At 45.4% G+C, this 25801-nt stretch overlaps 1 protein-coding gene across 2 annotated transcripts in view; it reads right to left on the bottom strand.

Moving 5' to 3' along the window:
• Positions 1–2902: 2902 nt before the first annotated feature.
• The window catches only part of LOC308595767 (aldo-keto reductase family 1 member B1-like), a 319272-nt gene continuing 296373 nt past the window's right edge, over positions 2903–25801 (bottom strand). Inside the window, exons 1-10 of one of the 2 annotated variants that reach the window (XM_081210465.1) lie at positions 24406–24611; positions 18104–18271; positions 16232–16348; positions 14189–14266; positions 11716–11838; positions 9669–9775; positions 8362–8443; positions 7600–7683; positions 5672–5754; positions 3350–3457 (exon numbers count right to left, since the gene is read on the bottom strand). In XM_081210465.1, coding sequence (XP_081066591.1) covers positions 3415–3457; positions 5672–5754; positions 7600–7683; positions 8362–8443; positions 9669–9775; positions 11716–11838; positions 14189–14266; positions 16232–16348; positions 18104–18271; positions 24406–24471 — 951 coding nt within the window. In that variant the 5' untranslated portion in view covers positions 24472–24611 and the 3' untranslated portion in view covers positions 3350–3414. Of the gene's footprint in view, positions 3458–5671; positions 5755–7599; positions 7684–8361; positions 8444–9668; positions 9776–11715; positions 11839–14188; positions 14267–16231; positions 16349–18103; positions 18272–24405; positions 24612–25801 lie in introns of those variants that run through there. The other variant, XM_081210467.1, reaches the window with a different exon arrangement.

The following is a 25801-nucleotide window of genomic DNA, read 5'->3' as shown; positions in this document are numbered from 1 at the left end:
TTCTCTTTCCAGTCTTTGCTAATAGTGTTTTATAGATTGTTGCAGCAGGAGAGGGAGACACCTTGGCTTCTTCAGCAGCCTGACTCATCTCTGCCTCAGCTGCCCTCGTCTCTTGCTTCCGCTTCTGGACTTCTTTCTGGCACAGACTCTCCCTGCTCACTAAACCCTGTTACTTCTTCAGCTTCCAAACACTTCCTCCTCCCAGGCTTCTCCCTCTGACCACTCATTGCCATCCCACCACCAATCCCCAGCCTCTGAGCCTTTTGTCCCGTGGGGGTTCCCCCACCATTCCTCTGGGTCCATTCCAGATGACTTGGCCACAAGAAGAGACAGTGGTGGTACATGGGAACCGTCTAACAAGTATAAAGGCATCTTATACGTCAGCTGGACCTGTTAACTCAAGGAAATAACAAGAACCTTCCTGGATCAGACCAAAAGCCTATCTAGTCCAATATTCTGTTGCCACAGAAGCAAAGCAGATGCTTATAGGAAGCCCACAAGAAGATGAGAGCAATGCTTGTGTTCCGCAGCAGCTGATATTCAGAGTCCTATTGATACGGGGAAGTAGTAAAACAATCATGATTAGTAGCCATTTCTAGTCTTAACTTCTATATGGATGTTTCTATATAGATGTTTCAGGGAAGTGAGAATCAGTAGCACTGGGAAACTTCAACTGCCCTGAGAAGTCAGCGATAAAATTCAAAACGACATTGATGGAATGGGAAACAAGAGCCAAAACTAACATAATTTGCGAGATGCAGATGTCATAATTTGCCTTTAATGCATGGTTATAAGATGGAAGATCCGGAACTTGGCCGCAGTACATGAGAGAAGCATCTTGGAAATCTAGCCGATCACAAGCTGAACATGAGACAAGAGTGTGATGCAGCTGAATTAATGTGATTTTAGGCTGTTCTAATGAAACCATCATTGACAAGTCATGGGAATTGATAGTTCCATTTTATGTTTGCCCTGTTGCAAACCTAAGGCCTTTTGTGTCCAATTATGGGCGCCACACTTTAAGAAAGAGGAGGGTAATATAAAGATGGCCAGTGGTGTGGAAAACAAGTCTGATGAGGAAAGGTTGGAGAAACTTTGTGGGTTTAGCCTGGAGACAACAAATCAAAACCACAAAAAGGGTGTTAACACTGGCTAGCACTTGTCAAATACCTGAAAGTCTGTCATGGATAAGAGGGCAGACTTGTTATTTGCTGCCTCAGTGGGCCGGACTAGATATAATGGTCTTGAGGGCAGATTTTGGTTGAACACTAGTAGAAATTTCTTGACAGTAAGGGAGTTTGACAGTGGAACCATCTGCCTGGAGTGGGAGTTGCTGGAAGTTCTCCAAGAGGCTCAAGTCATATAGCTCTATAGTTCCTGCACAGAGGAGCGTTCAACTAGATGACCTACCAGGCTCCCTCCAACAGGGGCAGAATTTGGTAATCATTTGTAATATGGCACATTTTTGTGCGAGGCAAAAAATGTGGCACCCCCTGAATGGATATTCTCAATTTAGTGCCCACTTTGCGGAGGAACTGCCTGCACCACCCTGAATCTAGTGCTGCACTCCCAACTCTGTGTTTCTATTAAAATAATTTGCATTTTCAGCAGAACATTTGTTGTGTTTATTGGATGCCCACAGCGGCTCCAGCACAAATTCTCTTTTTCAAAGGTGTTGTTGGTGTGTGGCAAAAATCAGGACCCTTACCACACAAAGTGGAACTGCACAGTAGTAAGCTCCTTTTGGGGTGAAACCTCATTACATTTCAAAGAATGCGGCAGCTAGACTGGTGACTGGGGGCGGCCGCCGAGATCATATAACACCGGTCTTGAAAGACCTACATTGGCTCCCAGTACGTTTCCGAGCACAATTCAAAGTCTTGGTGCTGACCTTTAAAGCCCTAAACGGCCTCGGTCCAGTATACCTGAAGGAGCGTCTCCACCCCCATCATTCTGCCCGGACGCTGAGGTCCAGCGCCGAGGGCCTTCTGGCGGTTCCCTCATTGCGAGAAGCAAAGCTACAGGGAACCAGGCAGAGGGCCTTCTCGGCAGTGGCACCCGCCCCGTGGAACGCCCTTCCAGCAGATGTCAAAGCGATAAACAACTACCTGACTTTCAGAAGACATCTTAAGGCAGCCCTGTTCAGGGAAGTTTTTAACGTGTGATATTTTACTGTATTTTTGGTTTCTATGGAAGCCGCCCAGAGTGGCTGGGGAGGCCCAGCCAGATGGGCGGGGTATAAATAATAAATTATTATTATTATTATTATTATTATTATTATTATTATTATTATTATTATTATTATATCCCTACTTGAAAGTTATAATGGAGCAATGGGGTCGTGTGTACCAGTTGAATACGTGGTGCTTCAACATTACACATTGTCAGCCTCCATACAAAGATGGATTTAAACTCCCTCCACTTATCTGATGTGTGACCGCAAAGATGATAAATATGAGAACAAGTCCCGAGAGCTATGCTTTGTGGTTGGCAATTTAGCATACTTGTCTTTCCCATTTACAGCAAAAAACCTTAATCTTAATGCTTCTGGGAAACCACCAAGTAAGACCTCTTGCTCCCCAGAAATAGGCATTCAGTGACATTCTGCCTCAGCACATAGAGGGTCTGATAAAGACATAATAGCTAACCGATTTTGATTTTATTTATTTAATAGCATTCGTATGCCTCCTCATAACTAAGTTCTCTGGGCAGACTGCTTTAGTTAGCAATGGTTTTGCAATTGCAGATCAAGCAAGCATATTGGTCTGGTCTCTCTCTCCTGGGACAGCAGTGATTTATGCATTTGAATATGTTCTGAAAGTGATATATCTTCGGGAGAGGTCTAAGTTTTTGAACTACTGTACTGATGCATTTTATTAACAGGAAACAACGACTCACACCATTATAGTAACCAGGCAATTTTATTAGAAGGAATACTGTAAGAAGAAAACACTTCAAATCCTTTAGAGAGAGCTACCCATGTAGCAACGAACAGACTGCACACACACCTATAACTTAGAAGCTCCCAGTGTGGTGCCAAAGCAAAAGTGTATCCAGAAAAAAAAAACAGTTTTAAAACCAAAATGCATTAGAACTTGTGTCTCCCATAAAAAGTGTCAACATATTCTGTCTTTTCAGATGAGGGGAGAAACCAGGGGGAGAAGTTGGATGTTACTATTCACCTCTCTATAATTCCAAAAGCTCATATCGGAAAGGATGATTCTGCCAAATAAAGATGACACACCACTTTGTTCTTAAAAATACCTCTGCTCAGAACATATTGCATATAGGCTGGAAAAGGTTTATAGAAGATGTGTGGAGAGGACAGATTTTTTTTTTTTAAAAAAAATTTAATGCCAGGAAGTCTACACAAAAAGTCCACATTTTCTGTTTTGAAAAGTTTCAGGACCAGACTTAATATTCGGTTTTGAACGGATAATCCTTGTGGTTTGCACACCTATGAAAAGAAAGAGTTAAATCAGAAGTCTGGTTTTACTTATGCCAATGTCTATTTTAGGGGAACCAGGGCAAACTGGAAGCGTGGAGCACCCTAAACTCTCAAAAAGTGCAGTGGTACCTCGGGTTACATACGCTTCAGGTTACAGACGCTTCAGGTTACTGACTCCTCTAACCCATAAATAGTACATCGGGTTAAGAACTTTGCTTCAGGTTGAGAACAGAAATCGTGCTCCAGCGGCGCGGCAGCAGCAGGAGGCCCCATTAGCTAAAGTGGTGCTTCAGGTTAAGAACAGTTTCAGGTTGAGAACGGACCTCCGGAACGAATTAAGTACTTAACCCAAGGTACCACTGTATCTTTTTAGGCCAGTACACTTTGTGTACCAACAAGTAAAATGCTGCCTACTAGTCATACACCTAAGGGAAGATAAACCCCCCGTTTTCCCTGCCCCCCTAAAAGTGCAAAAAAGGGGACTTGTTGAGCATCTGGAAAAACACAAATTAGGTGGTGGGTCACAAGTTGTTAAGGCCTTATCCAGCATTACCCCCAGCAGACAGCATGAAAATACTTAGTGCTATAATGGATGTACGAGGAAGAATGTCCACAGTTGTTTTTTTAACATGATTTTACAGCAGTGTACGAGGAAGAATGTCCACAGTTGTTTTTTTAACATGATTTTACAGCAGTGTCCAGAAATTGAACTTGAAATTTGAGTGCAAAATGCTGAACCTTCAAAGTACGATAAGACAATTCCACAAAGTTTACCTTTGCTGGACATTTTTGAAATTTGCAGCAAGATCATCCATTTAAAAAACCTACCATACTGTAGTCAGCAAACTAAACCTCAAACCTCAAACCAGAATGCTGAATGTTCACAATTGTGGAAGAAGCCACATGAAGAAAGTATGAAGAGAGAAACAATCTACACTTTAAATGAAGAAATATGGGGAAACAGCTGGGGAAACTTTTTCAACCCTTCTCTGCCTCTGGAACTGAGAAGCGATTCTTCGGCTACATTCTATTAAACCAGCTATCTCAAACAGCGGTGCTGTCATGGCAGGACTTTGGCACAAGACATCAAGGACTCCACTCAGCAGAATGAGCAGGAAGTCTCCCCAGAGGCTGCAGGGATGGCTTCCTTTAACTTCTAAGCGAAGTTAAATATTACCATCTAAAGCGGAAGATCCCCGAGACACTATAAGATGTCCGGACTGCACCACTGATCTAGGAATTAAAGCAGGCCTCGAGATAGCCCTGAGGGAAAGCTAATCAATAATGCTCCTAAAAGCGGCAGATACGTCAACAGAAAGTGGTGGTGGGGATTCTGCGGTAAAGTTTACAGAAGGACATCTTAATGAGAAAATGGCAAGAGCCTGTTTTAAAGGGGTGGTTAAACGCTCAGAGCTTCCAAACTATAGCAGAGTGTGACCAAGTCAGTAGTCATGCCTACCAATGGTAAGGATAACAAACCTGTTTCACAGGTCAGGCAATTTTTAACTTTATGCTAATCATAACTGCCAGTTGCCAGAAATAAATGATAACCTAACCGGCTTTTTTAGCCACTGGGTGAAAACTGATTTAATGTCCTCTAATCAAGGGCCAGCATTAGCCATAATCACTATTGGCAGATTTCTGGGTTATTTGTAGTAGATCAGCAAGAGATTGCAACTCCCAGTCCTCTATAGTGGTGGCTACAACTGAAAACATTCTGCCCCCCCCAGACTGCCCCACCTGCAAATTCAGATTCTGGAAAAGAACGCAGTGGGGGAGGAAACAGGAGCAGATTTTAGTGTCAAAGGGCCTGAAGTCTTGGTTCTGGTACTGATCACGAATTCATGGGCTGAGGAAATGTTTAGAATAATCTTGTACCGGCAATCTTAATGCATGTCTGTATTATATCACATCTCACAAGCTTGATGTCTGCCCACCCCAGATTAGAACAGGCTGGTCTTCATCCCTGACTGCCCCAAATGAACTGTGTAAAAGAAGGTTGGCACAAATGCCTTTAAAAAAATGTAATTACTTTTATCATTTCCCCCCCAAGAAGGTTGTTTCCCCAATCACCTTTTAACGATTGTGATTAAAAGCTCTTTTGATCTATTCAACCAATTGTCTAACTAAGCACTGCAGAACTGTTCTACACTGATCCTGGACATGAGAGTCCGACTATGCTGTTTATCAACCCTTTTTGATTTTTTAGACCCTGCTACTTACTGGCTAAATGCACATGCTCTCCAGTTCCTGTTGAAACTGAGAATGGTTTCCAGCTCCTGCTTAGTCAGGTCAAAGTCAAACACCTGGCAAGGAGAAAGAAAAAGCAGAATTTCCAATTCATAGCAGGTTCACAAGAATTGTGGAGGTTTACATCCCTTGTTTTATGCATTATTTGCATTTGTGGCCTGCCTCTTCTTCCCAAGTGTTCAATGGAGTAAATAAGCAAAAGCAAGAGTCTTCCCATTTTACCTTCACTTGAAATCTTAGCCAATGGCCCATCAAACCCAGCATCCTGTTCTCACAGTGGCCAATCAGATGCCTGTGGGAAACCTAGAAGCAGGAGAGCACTCTTCTCCTGAGTGGAATTCAGAAGCATCGCTGCCTCCGAAAGTGACGTTGGTCAGGTTGAGAGATGCCCAAAGCAGCCTAGTAGAGTTGGCCTCTTTTACTGGTTTTGGGGTTGGCTCCAATGAGTTGGGGAGGGCATTTGGGGCCAACCCTGAAATGGGGTGAAAGGAGGCAGTGAAGTGGTTCATACAGAATGTGGCACCTAGACTGGTGACTGGGAATAGCCGCTGGGACCACATAACACCGGTCCTGAGAGATCTGCATTGGCTCCCAGTACGTTTCCGAGCACAATTCAAAGTGTTGGTGCTGACCTTTAAAGCCCTAAATGGCCTGAGTCCAGTATACCTGAAGGAGCATCTCCACCCCCATCATTCAGCCCAGACACTGAGATCCAGCGCCGAGGGCCTTCTGGCGGTTCCCTCAGAGGAAGTGAGGTTACAGGGAACCAGGCAGAGGGCCTTCTTGGTAGTGGCGCCCACCCTGTGGAATGCCCTCCCTTCAGATGTGAAGGAAATAAGCAGCTATCTTCTCTTTAAAAGACATCTGAAGGCAGCCCTGTTTAGGGAAGTTTTTAAATATTTAATGCTGTATTGTTTTAACACTTGATTGGAAGCCGCCCAGAGTGGCTGGGGAAACCCAGCCAGATGGGTGGGGTAATAACAACAACAACAACAACAACAACAACAACAACAACAACAACAACAACAATAATAACAACAATAATAACAACAATAATAACAACCCTTTCTGGGGAAAGGAGCCTACAGCGGTGGCAGCAAGGACTCAGACAGATGACATTCCCAGCTCTACCTGGAGAGACCAGGGATTGAACTTTGGGCCTTGAGGAGAGGACATGGGGTGTGTGTGTTCGCACACACACAGAGAGATTTCCCAAGCACAATTACCACCTCTCCCTCTCAGTTTCTAGACTCTCCTCAACCTGAAACAACAGTTTCAGAAGAAGGAAACAGAATGACAGCCTTTGAGCTGTTGGTCTTTATCGCTCATTGCTGTCTTCTTTTGGTCGGCACGGACTCTCTAGGCTGTTTCTCAAACTTGGGTCTCCAGCTGTTGTTGAACTACAACTCCCATCATCCCTGACCACGGCTCCTGCTAGCTAGGAATGATGTGAGTTGTAGTCTTTTGCAGCTGTTTTGCCTGGATCTCAAAACTGGAGAAGTCACGAACTGAACCTAAGCCCTAATGTGTTCTCCTGCTGAGCCATCTGCCGGCAGATATACAGACCAAAAATAGATTATTTCCCTTAATGGTAGCTGTAATTCATATGTTAAGAAGACAAATAATCCTTTATTTGCACCAGCCTTCCCCAACATGATGCCCTCCAGATGTTGTTGGGCCTATGGCCATAGATGTCAACTTTTCCCATTTCTTGCAAGGAATCCTATTCGGAATAAAGGAATTTCCCTTAAAAAAAGGGAAACACTGACAGCTATGCCTTCGGCTGCCAAATCTCTAGTGCCAAATTCACTAGGTAACTGGAGGGCACTTGTTTGGGGTGACATATGCCGTGTAGGACCCAAACCAATCCTGGTGGGAGCTGATCTTACTTTCAATCTTACCTTGAAGTTTTCTTCAATACGTGCAGGAGTAACAGATTTGGGAATCACAATTGTATTTCTTTGGATATGAAAGCGGATCAGGACCTAATGATCAAGACAAAGACAAACCAAGTAGGTCTTCCTGTCCCAAGTCACAAACACATTAAAAATCAGATTTGTCAGGGAAAACACACACCACATGTTCTTTAGCAAAATGGCACCCCTTTCTGCAAAGCCTGGCTTCAAGTCTCAAATTCCTGACTGGAGTTTAACTGCTGAGGGATCTAAGGATTGTGGGTCTCCCTCAGTTTTCCTAGTACACATCTGTTGCCAGAAAGTTTGCATCCTTGAAATCCCCATGGCAAACGCTGCTCCCTTGGCCTGAAAGTGAGATTAGCACCGCACCCCATAGTCACCTTTGACTGGACTTAACTGTCCAGGGGTCCTTTATTATTTACCTAATGGCAAGGAGTGACCTCCCCCTTAGCCTAGTATCTACAACTGCTAATATTTTAATTCCCCATTTCAAGTAGGAGCACTGAAGAAATGAGTTTTTGATCACCACAATTTAACCTTGTTAAATAGGAGGGGATCTAGACATTGCTGAACACAGGAAGCCATCATGATTTGTGCATCTGATCTAATCACGTCTTCCTGCCAAGTTATCAGGCAGGTATTTCTCAGGTCTGCTTTCTGCCCACTGCCTTCTGAAAACCTCCTTTTTTTGCCAGTCCACCAGGTTCTTTGCTTATGTTCTCAATTCAACACATAAATCAAACACACCTGAGCTGCAGTTTTATTGTGCTTAGCAGCTATCTCTTTGATCTTGGGGTCGTCCAGGAGAGAGGGATCCTCTGGCTTGGCCCTAGGAAAAGCAACAAAAGCCAAAGGGTAATGAATGCTACTAAGATAACTCATGTTTAAAAAAAACAGAAAGGCTGGTCAGATGCAGAGGAATAACAACAACAACAACAATTTATTACAGAACAACAACTACCAGACTTTTAGAAGACATCTGAAGGCAGCCCTGTTTAGGGAAGCTTTTAATGTTTGATGTATTACAGTATTTTTTAAAAAAATTGGAAGCCGCCCAGAGTGGCTGGGGAAGCCCAGCCAGATGGGTGGGGTATAAATTATTATTATTATTATTATTATTATTATTATTATTATTATTATTATTACTACTACCCCACTCATCTGGTTGGGTTTCCCCAGAGCTTCTGCACCTTTTAACAGGGAATTTCATTTAGGACTTTTATTCTCTACACTATTAAAAGTCCCATCTTCAATACAGGAATAAAGGTACAAGCTCACCCTACAGGGCTGTTACAAGCACATAATGCATGTGAATAGCACCATCATTGAGTAGATGAAGGTGCTAAGCAAATGCTAAGTATAATTATGAAGCACAATTATGCATGCGGTAGGCATACAAATAAATTAATAGGCAGATTTGCTGTATTTACTTCCATCAGTGGGTCTGGCGGCCAAGAAGGCAGTTTCTGTACAGATGGCGCTCATCAACCTGGGAAGGTAGCCCATCTAAGAGAAGGAAAACTCTGGTCCTAAACCTCCACTGCCTTGTGGGATATCTTCAAGAGAAGAAAAGGCTAAGGAGTAAACCCTAAACAAATCCAGAGGGGGGTCCCTATGACAGTTGGATGGCACCTTGTACGCCTCCTTCTGGCAACTTCTGCAGCCAAGCTGGTCCCAAACATATTGCTCTGCTTTCCTCTGGACCACATCAGCGAGGCTGAGAAGGGGTTATTGTCGTCTGGGCACCCCAGGACCTCCATACCCACTGCCCAGGCTTGCGCCCTGGGGAGGCCACTTCGGTGCTGCTAACACAGCGGTTTGGCTTTACCCCTGGAGGGAACACCCCATTGTCTCCTGAGACAGACAGATGCCAACAACACAACTTTCATCATAATGGATAGCTTCAAATACAAATGCTTAATACATCTGGGGCTGTTGGACCCGGGTTAGTTATCCCTTAGCCCACTTCCATTACCCATTTACTCACTAAGATGTGGAGCTCCAAGCTCATGGCACATTTAGCTAAGCACAAAAAGACAACCAAACATTCTCACCATGGTCTGTCAGGGGAGCCGAGGGGGCTATACGCTGTGACAGCGATCCCTTTGGACTGACAGTAACTGATCAGTTTTTCCTGGGTAAGATACGGGTGGCACTCAATCTGTAAACATAGAAGAAAACAATTTGCCTTATTTGCATTCATCATTTATTTATTTCATTAAAAAAAAATTCACTGCTTGTTTGTAAAAAAAAGGGGGGGCAGGCTGCAATAAAAACAAAACAATAGAGAATTTTAAGATTTGCATTCAGAGATCAACTATGTATATAATAGGAAGTTTCCTGGCAGGTTTCCTGAACAGCTACTGGCAGTTGAACAGGCAAGCCATAATTCATCTGCAAAAGTAGTTTGGCCTCTTTAGAAAGCCACATGGTAGGTTTTACTTTTTCCCCCAATGCCACAATCTCTGGTTGCTGCACTCCTGATTCTCCCCATATAGGCTTTTCTTGGACTGCAGCACTTATTTCATAGTTGGTGGGATTTTCACAGGGCACTCATAATGTTCCCGTTTAATAGAAGACTACCAGCTTTCCCCAATGATTTCCTCCTTCTCCAGCAGCACTTTCAAATGCCCAATTCAATTTCTCAACCACCCGAGCAAGACAGTTATGCTGGTCAAGGTTGAAGTAGAAGAACGAATTGTACAAAAACAAGGAATAAGAAATGGAATTAAGAAGGAGAAATGCAATTTCAAATAAGCAAAGTAATCAAGCAAGCACCAAGCACGCACACATTGTTTTATCCCATTGCCATCTCAGGCCAAGCTGGCTTGCAAGGTTTTTTGCAATGGCACAAACCCTGGAGAAACCATTTATCAAAGGCAGTGGCGGGATGTGCATATATACCAGGAACAACCGAGTTTTTCTTGCATCTTGTTCAACATTCTGTGGGGTGTGGAGAATTGTGATCACTCCAATCTTTACTTATTGGGGCTTAGTCTTCCTGACCAGCCAAGAAGGGTGCTGAACTATACTGGATAGAGCTGCAAACTTGCTGCGAGTTTTATTTCTGGATTCAACTGCTTTATTAAGGAGGCATAATGGCAACTTCCCAAAAAACTCATGCATGAGTTTTGCATGTATATTTTTTAATCAGTTCACAGCCAGGCCCCTGTAGGATTACCATGTTGCGGCAGTATCCAGAAATTCAGCTTTGTTTGAAGGAAGAAGCACACTGGTGATGCTTCTGTGCAGACTTATGAATCTAGCAGAACACACAGACTATATTTAGGATGCAACAGGATCCTGAAGCATCCTTGTCTCTGTCACACGATACCTTGGACTCAGTATGCACTGCTCTTTGGGGCTTAATTTCATGCTCACTTAGCATAAATAACATACCAACTCACTCCATTCCAACCATCCTTTTGTCCGCCCACCACAAAGCTAAGAGTTCAGGTGCAAAATCTGAAAAGTTACCATTTAAAAAAACACAAACGACTCCACAGGGGGAAGTTCAGACAATTATGTTGACTGAGCAATTTCCAACGGAGGGGAGGACACCATAGCAGGTGTTGATTTGTGGTAATTAATTCAGCCAGTTAGTTTTCATTGCCAGCTGAAAACCTCCTGCCTCCAAGCCTTTGAGGCTGATAAGAGCGTAAAGCAAGGGACAAGCTCTTGCATACTTTAAGTCTCCATGATTTCTGATGGGGGGAAGTTTTGTGTGTTCATAACTCTTTCCTCAACGTCTTCATCTTTTTTGAAAAGTGTTGTGAGGCGCTTTTTTTTTTGTTACAATCAAGTGGCGTATAATTTTCATGAAATAAGTAAATAACTATAATCAACATGCTTCCCCAATCCCGGGTGTGGGCGCTGCAGGGAAACAGACTCAAATCTAAGTTCAGCTATGAAATGACACCTCATAGATATCGGCCAATTTCACAGGGCTGCTGTGAGATCAAAGATTCCAGCGCTGGAAATGACTATGGACAAGATATGATGTGGAATAAGAAAAGCAGAATAGTTCTTCTTGCCGCTGTGAAATGATCAACCCTTCATAATCCCCTAAAAAGCTTCAGTTTACATCGCTGGGCATCCTACCTGATTATTTGCAGGCTTGTACTTCAACCCGGGCTTGTTCAAGATTCTCTCAAGCTGATCGTGGTTGAAATTGGAAACTCCAATAGACTTCACCAATCCAGCATCCACCAGCTCCTCCATTGCCTGGAGGGGGTGGGGTGGGCGACAAATGAAGACCAAATATTACATAAACATGTTGCAAACATAAATCTCCCCACTGTCCTTAGGAATTCCTCCTGGCCTGACTTTGGAAAGCTGTCACACTTTTGGGCCTGCTAAGCTCTCGTCTAATGAGATAACACCTTCAAAACTATCATATGCACCTCTCTGTGAACAGAAAGGGAATTTGGAAATGGGGAACTCCAGACCAAAAAGCCAGTAGAGTTATACCTTGGGTTCAGGTATACGCTTCAGGTTGAGCGTTTTCGGGTCACGCTCCGTGGCGACCCAGAAGTAACGGAACGCGTTACCTCCGGGTTTCGCCGCTTGCGCATGTGCAGACGCTCAAAATGACGTCACACGCATGCGCAGATGCGGCAAATTGTGACCCGTGCATGTGCAGGCACGGGTTGCTTTCTCTTCAGGATGCAAACGGGGCTCCAGAACGGATCCCGTTCACATCCAGAGGTACCACTGTACCACATAGAAATAACTATTTGGTCAGGGGGATGTGGTGGTGTTTGGGGATGACTACTCCCCACTGGTAGTGGCGGAGGAAGGGGGTCCGGTGGGGGCGGTTTACCCCGGGTGTCATCCCGGGGGGGTGACACTTGGTGTGCCACCCTCCCGTGACTCCCAAGCCTACCCTGAGCCGTTGGGGGAAGTCAGGGAGCCGCGCTGCTTTGCCGGCAGCCTTCCCCTTTTGTTTTGTCAGCTCAGGAGTTGGGGGAGTCTTGGGAGTCGCAGGCGAGTGGTGCACCACTGCCCCGTGCTCCCGGCTGGAGGAGGCAGGCAGGCAGAGGAGAGGATGGGAAGGAGGCAGGCAAGCAAACAATGGAGGGGGTGGGAAGGGGAGAGGAAGGAAGTCGGATCGGTGGGTGCGCCTTTCATTCTGCCTGGAAGATGAGTGCCTACAGCTGGACTATCAAGTGGATTTAAAGGGTCACTTCGGGGGCGGCGCTGCAAACGCAGAAGGGATCTTGCAGTACGTTTATACAGACCTACTGGATTTAGTAACGCTCCTAAGTGAAGGCGTGCCTATATCTGACTGAAGCCGCCCAAAGGTTAATATTTTCTATATTCAAGGCAGATTAATTCCCTAAGCACAAGGGACGTGTACTGAAAATGGGAATTTCATACTCCCTTGTAAGAAATTGCGGCACTACAGAACCACGGCTGGCTGCCCCATTGTAACATGTGATCTCTCTCTCTCTCTCTCTCTCTCTCTCTCTCTCTCACACACACACACAAGAATGCAGTTTATCGGGCAAGTTTAGACTTGTCTGCTCAAAAGGAAGTCCCGTTGTGCAGGGGACCTGGAAGAAGAGAAACAAAAGTTCCCTCAACTGAGGACCCAAACCCTGGAACACATAGGAGAAGAGGTGGGGTGTGAGGGAAGCGATGGAAGCAGCCGGCGCTTAAAAAGGGAATAAAATGGTTGCTGTCTTTCTATCTGAGCTGGCTCCCTGCCTGTTACGTTACATGCGGGGAAACCCACGTGGGGTTCCTCTCTGTGTAAAGTCTTCAAGCTGTGTAGGGCAGCTGAGTGGGAGGAAGCAGGCAGACTCCGGAGGCCCCGCAGTGCGCCCCACTCTAGCCCCTATGGGCAGCCCACCCTGCCCCTGGGCACGCTGCCCCAGGCACCCGAGCGGCTTCCTCTGTTGCTGCACACTGGTTCTGTTGCACATGGCATCTAGTCTGCCACAATGGCAAAACAGAGCTCAGTACATATTTTTAAGTAAATTTCCTTTCACACATAAATCTGCAAATATCCTACTAAAGTCAAGAGCAGGGCTGGGGAACCCTTTTCAACCCAAGATCCACACTCCCTTTTAAGGAACCTTCCAGGGTGCAGGACCAGAAGCAAAAGTGGCCAGAGAACAATGAATATTAGCTTTGTACAGCAAGCTTCTTTCTACAAAGACCTCTCTCCATCTTCCATCCAGAGATGCAAAAAGGCACCATCAGAGTTTGACGCATTCAAGTCAGGCAGAACCAGTCAAGGAGAGTGCAGGCCAATAAGATAAGATGTGTGCCTGGCATAAGAAGAGTCGGGGGGGGGCAGACAGAAAAAGGGGCTTAGAGGGCCACATCTGGCTCCCTGGTCTGAGGTTTGCAAACCCTAATCAAGAGGGACCTTTCTATGGTATTTGCAACTATGCACAGCCAATTCCATGTAAAATCTTGAGCTTTACTTAGTGGAGAAGCCCTCCAAGGAACTGATATATAGCACAACTTAAGCCAATAGAAACTGCCATAAATAGCTGCAAGCTATGCAAAATGCAATAAATTGCACACGGAACAAAGAGAAACCTTTAACTGCAGCGGAACATACTTCCCAGGTGTCTTCAATCTTCGTGTTACTGGGTATTACCATGCCTGTTTCATCAGATGGGAATAGGTCATCGCCAGCCTGTCAAATGCAAAGCAAGAACATAAGAGGGGTTTGCTTTTGAGTAGATGAGGCTGTCTTGTGCAGAGTCAGACAACTGGCTTTCCCCAGTCCCCAATATACTTTAACAGGATGTGCCTGATATTTAACCTGGGACCTTGTGAACAAAGGAATATGCTTTGTGCCAATCCAGACCGTATTCCTGCCTTACCTGGAGATGCCAGGGACTGACCTTTGCACATTCTGCACACAAACCACATGCTCTGCTACTGAAATACAGCACCAGTGTAAAACGGACGGTGTGGCATTTTCTTTGTACAACGGGGCAAGAAAAGCCAGGATCTCAAGCAACACCACTGCTCATCCAGACAACCAGATCAGCCAACCGCTTCAGTTATTTTTCTGAAAAACCATTAATTCTAGAAGGTAACCGGAGCAGTCTCTGTCGATTGTTCCTCTGTCGTAAGCATGTCTGGAGGTGCAAAGTATTCTGCACTAAAATACTCCTGGCAGAATCATCACAGCTCCCTGCTCCAGGATCTCAGAAGCTTGAGTGTCAAGCTCACAGCTTTTTCAGACACAAGCGCAATGAAAGAATACCAACCATATGCTCTTTTTTATACCTTTAGCCAGTGGTGAAGTGGTTCAGGGTCTTGGGTAGGTGGGAGATGTCAAAGACCCCTTACTATTTCTGTAGCAGGGTCCCCGTCTCCAGCGTCCGAGAGTCGCCCAATCAGCAGGAAAGGGGAGCTCTTTTTTTGCCACCGTATTTTCCAAAGCTAAGCATTTAGGAACACTGAAAACAGGAGGTGCTCCAGTTTCAAGACAAAGATGTGCAGGTTCTGTTACGTACAGTGGAACTTCGTGGAAAGCACACTGTTATGCCTATCGGCTTGGTTGCTCGACAGCAAACAGGCAAGATCCCTCACTGGTCTTTTCAACGGCTTTATTCTTGGTGTAAAACATTTGCAGAGCGCCTCAGTTCCATGTCTTGCTCAGTCACTAGCAGAATCTGAGAGTGGGCGGTCCTTAACCTTTCCCCAGCAGAGTAGTCTCTTGACCCCCAGCCGATGCCTCCCCTCTCTGAGCGAAAACCTACTGCGCAGGGAAGGCGTGGGTAAAGGGGGACCCCCTCCCCCGCGCTTTGCTCAGGCACGGTGTCCTGGCTCTTTCTTGCATCCTCTGAGCCCTGCATCTCTTCCCCACTAGAGGGGGGGCTTCCCTCCTCCGCTGAGGAAGTGCTGCTTCCCACGATCTTTGGAGGCTCTATGTAATCCAGCTGCCCTTCCACCTCTCGCCTCGGAGCTGATGGCAGTTCCCTGACACACACACTCCGAAAGGAGGGATTAGAGAACTCCAAACCATTTGCCCGTGTACATCCACAGAAAACAGTACATCTAACTGAAACACATGGAGATCTGCACTGATTGTTGTAATGCATCCCTAATCACTGTTGTATAATTGTAGGATTATTAGAAGCGTTGTGGCTGTGACCCTGCATTTTTGGATTGGCCCCTATACTTCTGCCTTTAGCATTTCTACACACCTGCCTTTAGCAGAAGTGGCCAGAGGTTTCCAAATGTTGATCTACCACTATAAAGACTTTGTGAGGTGCAGCCAGCAAGGGAAGGAAATGTGATCTGTGTGAGAGCTTCTCCCTTCAGGCTGCAAGGATACCAGATGCCTGACCCACCATAACTTGGGAGCAGGGCCTTTAGTGCAGCTGCCCCAGTTTTGGAGAGCAGCATCCCTGCAACGATACAACTGGTGTCCACTATCTGGAAACAACTGAAAATGGTTGCGTTCAGACCAGCTTTCTCAGCTGAATGAACAGGTCTCTGCCATGAGTGCCTACTTTTTATTGTTTTGATTTATATGATGTAATTTGCAGTGTTGTTTTCAGCCGTTTTGATTTATTTGTGTGCGTTGCCTAGAGGTAAGGATAGAAACTGAAAGACAGACGGACAAACAAACAAACAAGAATACCTTGAATCCCACAGGCCAGTGAATAAGGTAGAGGTCTAGGTACTCCAGCTTCAAGGCTTTAAGAGTTGCTTTACAGGCACCCTTCACCAAGGCTTTCTCGTGGAATGTGCACCACAGCTGGGAGGGGGGTGGGAAGAGGAAGGATAGCAAGAACACAGGTTAATTCACCAAATTACATCTATTCCACAATGCTTTTTTCTTTTTAAAATAATATTTTATCAAAGCTTTTTCATAATATAATAGGATAAAAGAAACTAATCTAAATAAAAACAAATGGGGGGGGGAGGAAACAAGAGTTCTCTTTCAAAAGCCCTTGTCTCACACAGAAAGTGTGGCCCCTCCCAGCTCTCACCTGGGGACTTTCATAGAATCGTGCAATTGCAGAGTTGGAAAGGACCCTGAAGATCTTTTCTTTCTTCTTCCAGTGTCTCATCCTGAGAGAGGTCTCCTCTTCCCTGCCTCTCACTCAGAGCTCCTTCCACCACAGTGTTATCTCCCCCCCCCCCCCCGGAAGAAAATACGTCTATCACATGAACTGATGGGAATGGCTCCATTAATCCGGCAATCTTGCAGGGCTGGGGAAGCAGTGGCCCTCCGGAGGTTACTAAAATGCAACTCCTACCATCCCTGAGCACAAAACAGTTCCTACACAACACAAAATTCACTCCTGGTTTCCCCAAGTTCCTTTGTTTCAGCAACCTAGTCTTTTTTTGACAGTGGTTGTGGACTTGTTGCTATTGCTGAACAACTAAGAGTCAGAAATCCTCAGTAATGCCCTGCACGTCGCTCAGAGATCTATCAACAGAACCTGATCCACCTTCTGCTCACCTCTGCTCTAAGGGATCGGACTTTCAGCTTGGGGTGGGGGGTTATTAAAGGTAAAGGGACCCCTGACCATTAGGTCCAGTCGTGGCCGACTCTGGGGTTGCTGCGCTCATCTCGCTTTATTGGCCGAGGGAGCCGGCGTACAGCTTCCAGGTCATGTGGCCAGCATGACTAAGCCGCTTCTGGCGAACCAGAGCAGCGCACAGAAATGCCGTTTACCTTCCTGCAGAGTGGTACCTCTTTATCTACTTGCACTTCGATGTGCTTTCGAACTGCTAGGTTGGTAGGAGCAGGGACCGAGCAACAGGAGCTCACCCCGTCGCGGGGATTCGAACCGCTGACCTTCTGATCGGCAAGTCCTAGGCTCTGTGGTTTAACCCACAGCACCACCCGCGTCCCTTGGGGGGTTATTAGACCTAGCTTTATCTTTGGAAGCCCAACCATCTTTCATCGGCTGGGGCTGGTATACTGGCTCTGGTCTCTGCTAGCCTGGCCAGTTACTCACATCTATGATAACGTCCCTCACTGCTACACTTTGTTGGATAGCCATCTGTCACGGATGCTTTAGTTGATATTACTGTACTGTGGGGGGTTGACCTAGATGATCCTTGGGGTCTCTTCCAACTCTACAGTCCTATCATTCTTTGAAAACATAGGTTACAACCTGGACTGTGTGTATGGGATAGATCTCACCGGTCCTGAACAAACGGCACTGATTCCTCGTCTATTCCCAAACCAAATGCTAGGTGCTCATCTTAACATTCAAAGCCCTAAATAGCTTATGACCAGGAAACTCAGGAAGCACTTCCTCTCCCTGGAACCTGCCAAGGTAAGAAGCTCCCCTGTGGATACGTCATATATGCATTATCTATTAAATATCTGGAATTTATTGGTAAAATTGGCCCATTGGTAAAATATGATGGGCCCTTCTCTCTGGGGACAGTCAGCATCAAGCAAAAAAGAAAGTTTAGGAGTACATTACAAATCTTGTTGCAACCCACTTTTCAAAGCCCAGCAGGTGGGAAAGTGGGGTATAAATGTATATACCTTACTGACAATGAAAAGGTCCTCACGCTTTACAACCCCAGCCTTGATTTTCTCCTGGATTCCGCTGCCAACCTCTTCTTCATTTTGGTACACATAGGCACAGTCTATGTGGCGATATCCCACGTCAATGGCTTTCTTCACAGCCTCTGCTACTTTCCCTGGTGGGGACTGAACAACAGAGAAAGCCTGTTCAAGCATCCCATTAACTTGCCACACCTTCCTCTTTGCTCCACAATCGAGTATCTATCCATTGTCAATACTCTGGGCCTAGCACAGACATAATACTTAAAACATGAGCAGCAGCCAAGCAGCCACCATGGTTGGTCACCATAGACTTGGTAAAGATCCTAAACCAGAGGTGGAAAACATTTTTCTTTTTTTGCCGCGGTGGCCAGATCTGACTTAGTATAAAGACAGCTCATTGCATTCTACCTTTGTTCTGCAGGCAAATTAAAAAGCAGCCTTGTCATCCTCGCAGAATCTTATATTCGCATCAAAGGCTAATATTGGGAGCAAGTGGGATAGTTTGAGTGGGTGGCAGGCAAAAGCAAAGGAAGCAGGTAATGTGCATTGGGCAAAGACATCTCTGGCATGTTCAGCAATGTAAAAAATGGAACTTGAAACACACATGCATGTATGTGAGGGAGAAGAAATGACCTTGCTGCCCTTTTAAGCTGCTAACGTGTAAATAGTCATTATCACCATCGGTTTCTTTATATACAGTGGTACCCCAGGTTACATACGCTTCAGGTTACATACACTTCAGGTTACAGACTCTGCTAACCCAGAAATAGTACCTCGGGTTAAGAACTTTGCTTCAGGATGAGAACAGAAATTGTGCTCTGGTGGCGCAGTGGCAGCAGGAGGCCCCATTAGCTAAAGTGGTGCTTCAGGTTAAGAACAGTTTCAGGTTAAGAACGGGCCTCTGGAATGAATTAAGTACGTAACCAGAGGTACCACTGTAATACAATTTTCTACATATTCAGCTGTGCTCAAAGCGGCTCACATAAAAAGCAGTATGAATAGTACAGTGGCTATATAATAAAAGGTATAATATCACTACAATATAACACTTAAAAAACCCCGTACCAACGGTTAACAGTTCATTTAACAAACATGAAAAGGCAAGCGAGCGTATAGCTTATCAATTCTGAAGTCATCTTAGTCGTGTTCGACTCTCCGTGACCCCATGAACCAGAGCATGCCTTGGAAACGCTCGCTTTCTTCTTAAAGCTTCTCCTTTTTTATGTCCATGGAGTTTTCTTAGCAAAATACTGGAGTGGTTTGCAGCTTATTAATAGGCACAACTAAAAATACTTAGCATCATAAAGTTGGAAGGGACCATGGGGGTCATCTAGTCCCAACCCCCTGGAGTACAGAAATCTTTTGCCCATCATGGGCCCCAAACCCTCAACCCTGAGATTAAGAGTCTCATGCTCTACCGACTGAGCCATCTCAGTTACTAGTGTCATCAGTTTTGGGGCGGCTGTTGGGTGTAACATTACTGGATATGCTTTTATCTGTGCCCCAGGCAATGAACGTAAACAAAATGGCATTTGGCTGCCCAAATTATATTTTCAGGCGTGTGCTTTTCTCTCCTCCCTCAGATGCAAGGCACGTCACAGGAAGACTTGGGAGCCTGTGAGAAGTCCAGACCCTCAAAGGCTTGCTGGAACTAGTAGACCAGGAGATAGATCTGGCTATCCCTCAAAGCATCTAGCAAAATAGCAAATGGCAAATAAATTTGTAGGCCCGTTTCATTAAGGATGTCTAGACGCCACCAATATTAAAGGCCAAAGGCTGCAGTGTTTATTAGATTGAAGAATTAGGAGAAGGGAATCTTGTTTGAGACAGATGGGTCCCTACAGCCAGAGATCCTGCTTGACCGACTCTGTGTCACTGCTAATCATCGGCAGAGTGAATTGCCCAACATTTATTGGATTGCACAGAAACCTCTAGCTTACTGAAATGAACAAATTGCCAACGAAAGGTTGTGTATTGGGGTGGTGGGGAATAATTTTCAGGCTGAAACATTGACATATTGTCTATGTGGTGAACATAGAAAACTGGCAGTCTTCCAGTGAGCTGCAAGGCCAGTCCAAGGTATTAGTACTAGTGTACAAGGTCTTGAATGAATGGCGATCAAAGTACCTAGAAGAGCACCTCTCTCAAAATAATCTCTGGCCGAATGATTGGCAGGAAAGAGCCAGTCCATGCCACCGAGTGCTGCCAGGCTGGGGCAGCCCTCTGACAGGGCCTTCCTGGTGGTGGCTCTCCGCTTGTGGAACAAAATTCCTGGCGAGGTGTGTCTGTCCCGCTCTTTATTAATATTCAGGAGGAATTTAAATACCCGGTACATTCCTGTTCACCCATACATTTGATGGATGAAATATAGTTTCTGGCAACCTTGAAATTATTAATTATGAGTGTATGTGGCTATATTTGAACACTTTTAGATGTTCTTATCTTTACTGTTTTTACTACTTTGTTGGCTCCTTTTCGAAGGAATGGCAGGAAATATATTTTAATAATCTTCATGCAGCCACAGGGTGGGCCGCACACGGAATTCACGTGTGACAAGTGCACAGCCCCAGAACCTCTCTGGTTCTGATAAGCTTTCTTCTATTTATTTTTGTTGGCACTGACTGTTCCACACTAAACACAAGTTATTGTATATATTATTAGCAAACTTTGCTCCTTCTGCAGCTGAAGTGGCATTATTTACACACAAGAGGAAGGCAGCAACAGGCTACAAAATCTGCTGAAGTACAAAAGATCTACAGGCAATCCAAAAAGACATAGTTCTTTCCACGCTTTTATTTAATTAAAGTAACACATGCTTTTGAGAATTATCTGTAAGTTTTAACCATCTGCTCACTTAGGAAAGCATTTCTGGCTTTGCGTTTTCACACTATGCCCTCAGAATATTTAGAGGGATACCACATGAAAATTTGGTAGTACCAAAATTTTTGGTACCCAAGCAGCAGAAGATCTATACATTGTGCTCTCTGTATTCTGTATTCTATACATATATTGCTCTCTGTATTCTGAACCAAGAACTACGTTTATCCTTGATTTGCTAAGCAAGAGACCTGATGCGGCTGATCAAGTGATCACCTATTTGTTGTCTGGTTTTGGCAAATTTGCGGAGGACAAATTTGTGAGGTTTGCAGTTGCTGCCCCAAAATTGAGGATAACATGGTGGACTGTAAAGATTTAATTGGGAATGGAATATATATATATATATATATATATATATATATATATATATGTATGTATGTAAACCATTAGTATCATGTTCGTGTGAGTGTATGTGATTGTATGTGATTGTGTTTTAATGCTATATTTATGTATATACTGTAAAGGACGTATACTCTTTTTTCTGGTGGTTGATATGACCATGATGGTCGAAACAACAACAAACAATAAATACACTTCAGAAACAAAAATCCTTTCGGAGGTGGGGGGCGGGGGTGGGGTGGAGCAAAAACAGGTTCAGTCTGAGGAAGAGGTTGAAGAGAGAAAGCTTGTCCATCAAGTTCTCAATAGAGGGTGTGTGGCTTGCTGCAGAGTCAAATGGCAGCTTCATTTAAAGTCTCCAGCACCCTTGGGAATGAAATCGCTCTTTGTTACCTTTCTAAGCACACCTCCTGAAAGGTAATGCTGCAGGGCTTGCGGGGGCCAAGAAGCAAATTAGCAAGGCCTGACTGGCAGGAAGCTATAGCTCCTGACTGCTCAGAGCTCTCAGAAGAAGCTTGTGAGGAAAAAATGGTTCCTGGGGCCTAAAAGGTGGGAAACCTCCAAGCAGTTCAGATAATAAAAAGTACTTAGTAGAGGTGAGGTGTCCCAGTGCAAAGCTCATCCTCTTGGCCATTACGCCAGCTTCCTACAACCTGGGTCCTTCCAGATGTTTTGTGCCCAGGGCTGATGGGAGCTGCCACCCAAAATATCTGGAGGACACCAGGATGGAGAAAGCTGAACTACGCTAAGCCTCTGATTAGCCAAAACAGACTGAACTGCAAGGCTGGCTGCCAAAAATTCACCAGCACGTTATGTCTTTTTGTCCCATGAGAACATCATCCTTTTAAGTCAACCCTTAGGATTATCTTCAAACTACTGGAAAAGAAAAACAAGCAAACCAACAATGCCGTTTTCTACTTTTTCCTCATTAAAATAAAATGGCCCTCTACAAAACAGAAGTTGCTGCTGCTCCTTGTAAGAAAAGGAAGTTATTTCCTCCTTTTTCCTTTGAGGCCCAGGCAACATGTTTGGCCAGGCAGAACCCCACCTGCCTCACAAAAATCTACAACACAGACCTGGAATAAGATTAAAGATGCCCAAAGAGTACAACATGTAAGCACACACAGTTTCCTTGTTGCATTTTCTCTGCAAACTTTGCCAGCTGCTTCTTCAGATCCCCCGCCACCGCCCTTTATCTTACTCGCTTCAGATTTAAGTGGAGCCTGCAGCTACACTTAGTGGTTGGGTTTTGCAGTTAAGAGTGTTGGACTAGGTTCAAATCCCCAATCTGCCATGAAACTCACTGGGTGAACTTGGTGGTCCATTCACATTCTCTCAGCCTAACCTTACGAGGATTAAATGGGGAGAAGCAGAACCACATATACTACCTTGAGCTCAGTGGAGAAGCAAAATGTGTACGTTATAATAAATAGATAGCTGCTTTTGTGAAGTGTTCCGATAGCCCATACCTTCCAGCATACTCCATTTCTACCCAGTTTTCTGTCCCCAACTCAGCATTTCATGGACACTGAGGACACTCTGTCCTCATTAAAAATCAATGATCATTACATTCGCCTTCTCAGGTGGTTCCCCATCCCTCTGTCCCCTTAGGGATTTGTTCTTAAGCATTTTCTTTTTTAATTTCTGCAAATCTCTGGGTTCTCCAATGTCTTTTGATACCTCCGGCTCCCTGAGCATGGGTAGGGCTGTTTTGGCTACATGAGCCAAGGCACTCGCCTCGGGACATCGAAATCCGAGGAAGCATCTCTCTTTCAAGCTGCAAAAACGCCTTCCCCTTTTAAAAAACCCCAATGTTTGTTTTCTTTTCTTTTTTTAAGAAATAAAAATAAATGTTTTCTTACACAGCTTAAACCCTAAAAATGGCATTAGCAAAGCTTGGGAGACCAAAAGAAACTTCACTGTTTTTTACAAATAGTCTCCTTCAGGCAGCCAATAAAATCTAGCAGGATGAGAACGTTCTATGCCACTCCTTGAAAGAGACTCATTGAACTGAATAGAACTTCCAACTAAGCGTGCATAAAATAATTCTGCATTACTGCCAAAAATTTCCCCAGTGAAGCTTCTTTACCTTCAACTGCTGCACAATCTGCAAAAATTCAGAAGGCAAATATTTTCCCCCAGCAGCCAGTGAAGACAAAAGCAATCTTCCTGCAGAATTTTTATAGCACATATAAAACACTTAAGGGCCCAACAGGAAAAAAAGAAGTTGGTAAATGTGCACTTCACCCCTATTAGTTCCATAAAGGTTTTTTTTGGGGGGGGGCTTACTGCCAAATTATAGAGTTTAAGAGCGGCAGCCGTGGGCATGGAGGTACATCAGAATTATTGGCATTAGATTTTTTAAATATATTTTTTAATGTTACGGTGGTAATGGAGGAAAACTGTGTTAGAAAGCAGTTTTAAACAAAGTTGAAATCAATTATATAAAATAGGCCAAACCATTTCCAGATATCCATTTTATAAACCCGTTTCACACTAACTCTGACCCATATTTTTTCCCCCAGTAATGTCTCTGCCCCCCTCCGCACAAAAAATATCCAAGCAGCACAGCACAAGGAATTTTATTCATGCAATTTACTAATCTTAACAATGGGCTTTCAAGGAAAGAGGAAGGAATGTTATATAACAGCTGCTTGCATTTCACAGAATAAGGAATTGTTCCGCTCTGTATACCACCAAAAAGACAAATTAAGCAAAATCTGCAAAATATATTAAAGGGGGTACGGAGACCAGAGTGTCCCGAGAGGCAGATCTGATCAAAGGCAAACCGGAAAAAGCAGAAATAAAGTAAAAACTGCAAAAGCAGCAAACGTGCACCCTATTTTTGGGCATGCAAAACGAAGCGAAAGCGACGCTTTTAATTACTTTGGATGCTGCCAGACGCAGTGCAAAGCTTTGTCCGAGGGGAGGAAAAAGATCGCCCAGAGAGCATGAACTGGGAGGTGGCGGCAGCGGCAGCAGCAGGGTGGGCAGATGGAAGATGCCATCGGCCTCAAGAGACCCGCTTACCATCCCTCTTTCTTGACACGACAAACACCCACCTTCCAAGTCCCCAGGCCCAGAATGGGCATCTTCGCTTTGGTGCAGAGCTCCACGTATTTGGCCATGATTTCCCGGGCGCCGAGGGGGGAGCGAAATGCCACGTTAGGCCGAGAAGCGAGCTGGAAGCGCAGCGCAGCCGCCTCCAAAGCAGGCGCATTTAATGGGCTTTAGCCACGCCCCGGCAGGCGCTCGTCGCCCAGATGGGGCTGGAGGAAAAACGTCGAGACATTTCATGTTTGGGGGCTGCTCCCTCCCGCCAACAGGCTCGCGCCTCCTCCTTGTTCGCTGCGCAGCCCATCGCCTTTTGATTCGGAAGGGAGCGCCGCTGATCCCCGTGAAAACAAGCGCGCGTAAAATTGCACAGGAAAAAGTTGGAGAGGGGGGTGGTAAATGTGGCTTGCGGTTTATTAGATCCTCTTTGAGTGTTAGATCTGGACTTTTTCGCGGCGATCGCAGAGAGGAGCAGCTTTGCGCCTCCCCATCCAGCCGCAGCGCATCATCCTTGCCCCAGATAGTTGGGCCGGCTGCCTATGAAAGGGACCCGACGCCGGCCCAAGCCGAGTCAGGAAAGCGCAGCTGCTTTGGGAAGAGGGAGGGAGTTGGGGGGGGCGCGGGAGCTAGGCTCGATCAGGGCGAAGGAGTCGCGGCCTCAGCAGCAGCAGCCGGTTGGAAAGGATAAGGCGGAGCAGGCGCTTGCCCCCGGGCGCGCAAAAAGGGAGGCTTAGGTGGCCCACAAAGGTCCGAATAGTTAAAGCTATGGTTTTCCCAGTAGTGATGTATGGAAGTGAGAGCTGGACCATCAAGAAGGCTGATCGCCGAAGAACTGATACTTTTGAATTATGGTGCTGGAGGAGACTCTTGAGAGTCCCATGGACTGCAAGAAGATCAAACCTATCCATTCTGAAGGAAATCAGCCCTGAGTGCTCACTGGAAGGACAGATCGTGAAGTTGAGGCTCCAGTACTTTGACCACCTCCGGAGAAGAGATACTCCCTGGAAAAGACACTGATGTTGGGAAAGATGGAGGGCACAAGGAGAAGGGGACGACTGGGGACGAGATGGTTGGACAGTGTTCTCGAAGCTACCAGCATGAGTTTGTGGGAGGCATGGGAAGACAGGAGTGTCTGGCGTGCTCTGGTCCATGGGGTCACAAAGAGTTGGACACAACTAAAGTACTAAACAATAACAACAACAGGTGGTGAGGACGTGCTCCTTGCGAAGGGAGCCGAAACAGAGTCAGGCCCACCTGGGGACGTGGGGGACACGGCCCGGCTCTCGCTGGTCCCGAGGGAAGCGCCAGGCGAAGCAAGCCAGCTTCTTACAGCGGGACGGGTCCAGGAAGGGAAGCGGGGTCAGGGCCGCACCCAGGCATTTTGGCACCTGAGGCGAAGTACAA

The sequence above is a fragment of the Podarcis bocagei genome (assembly GCF_964188305.1).
Source record: "Podarcis bocagei genome assembly, chromosome: 10".
NCBI lineage: Eukaryota > Metazoa > Chordata > Lepidosauria > Squamata > Lacertidae > Podarcis > Podarcis bocagei.
This window is presented reverse-complemented; position numbering and strand designations above follow the sequence as displayed.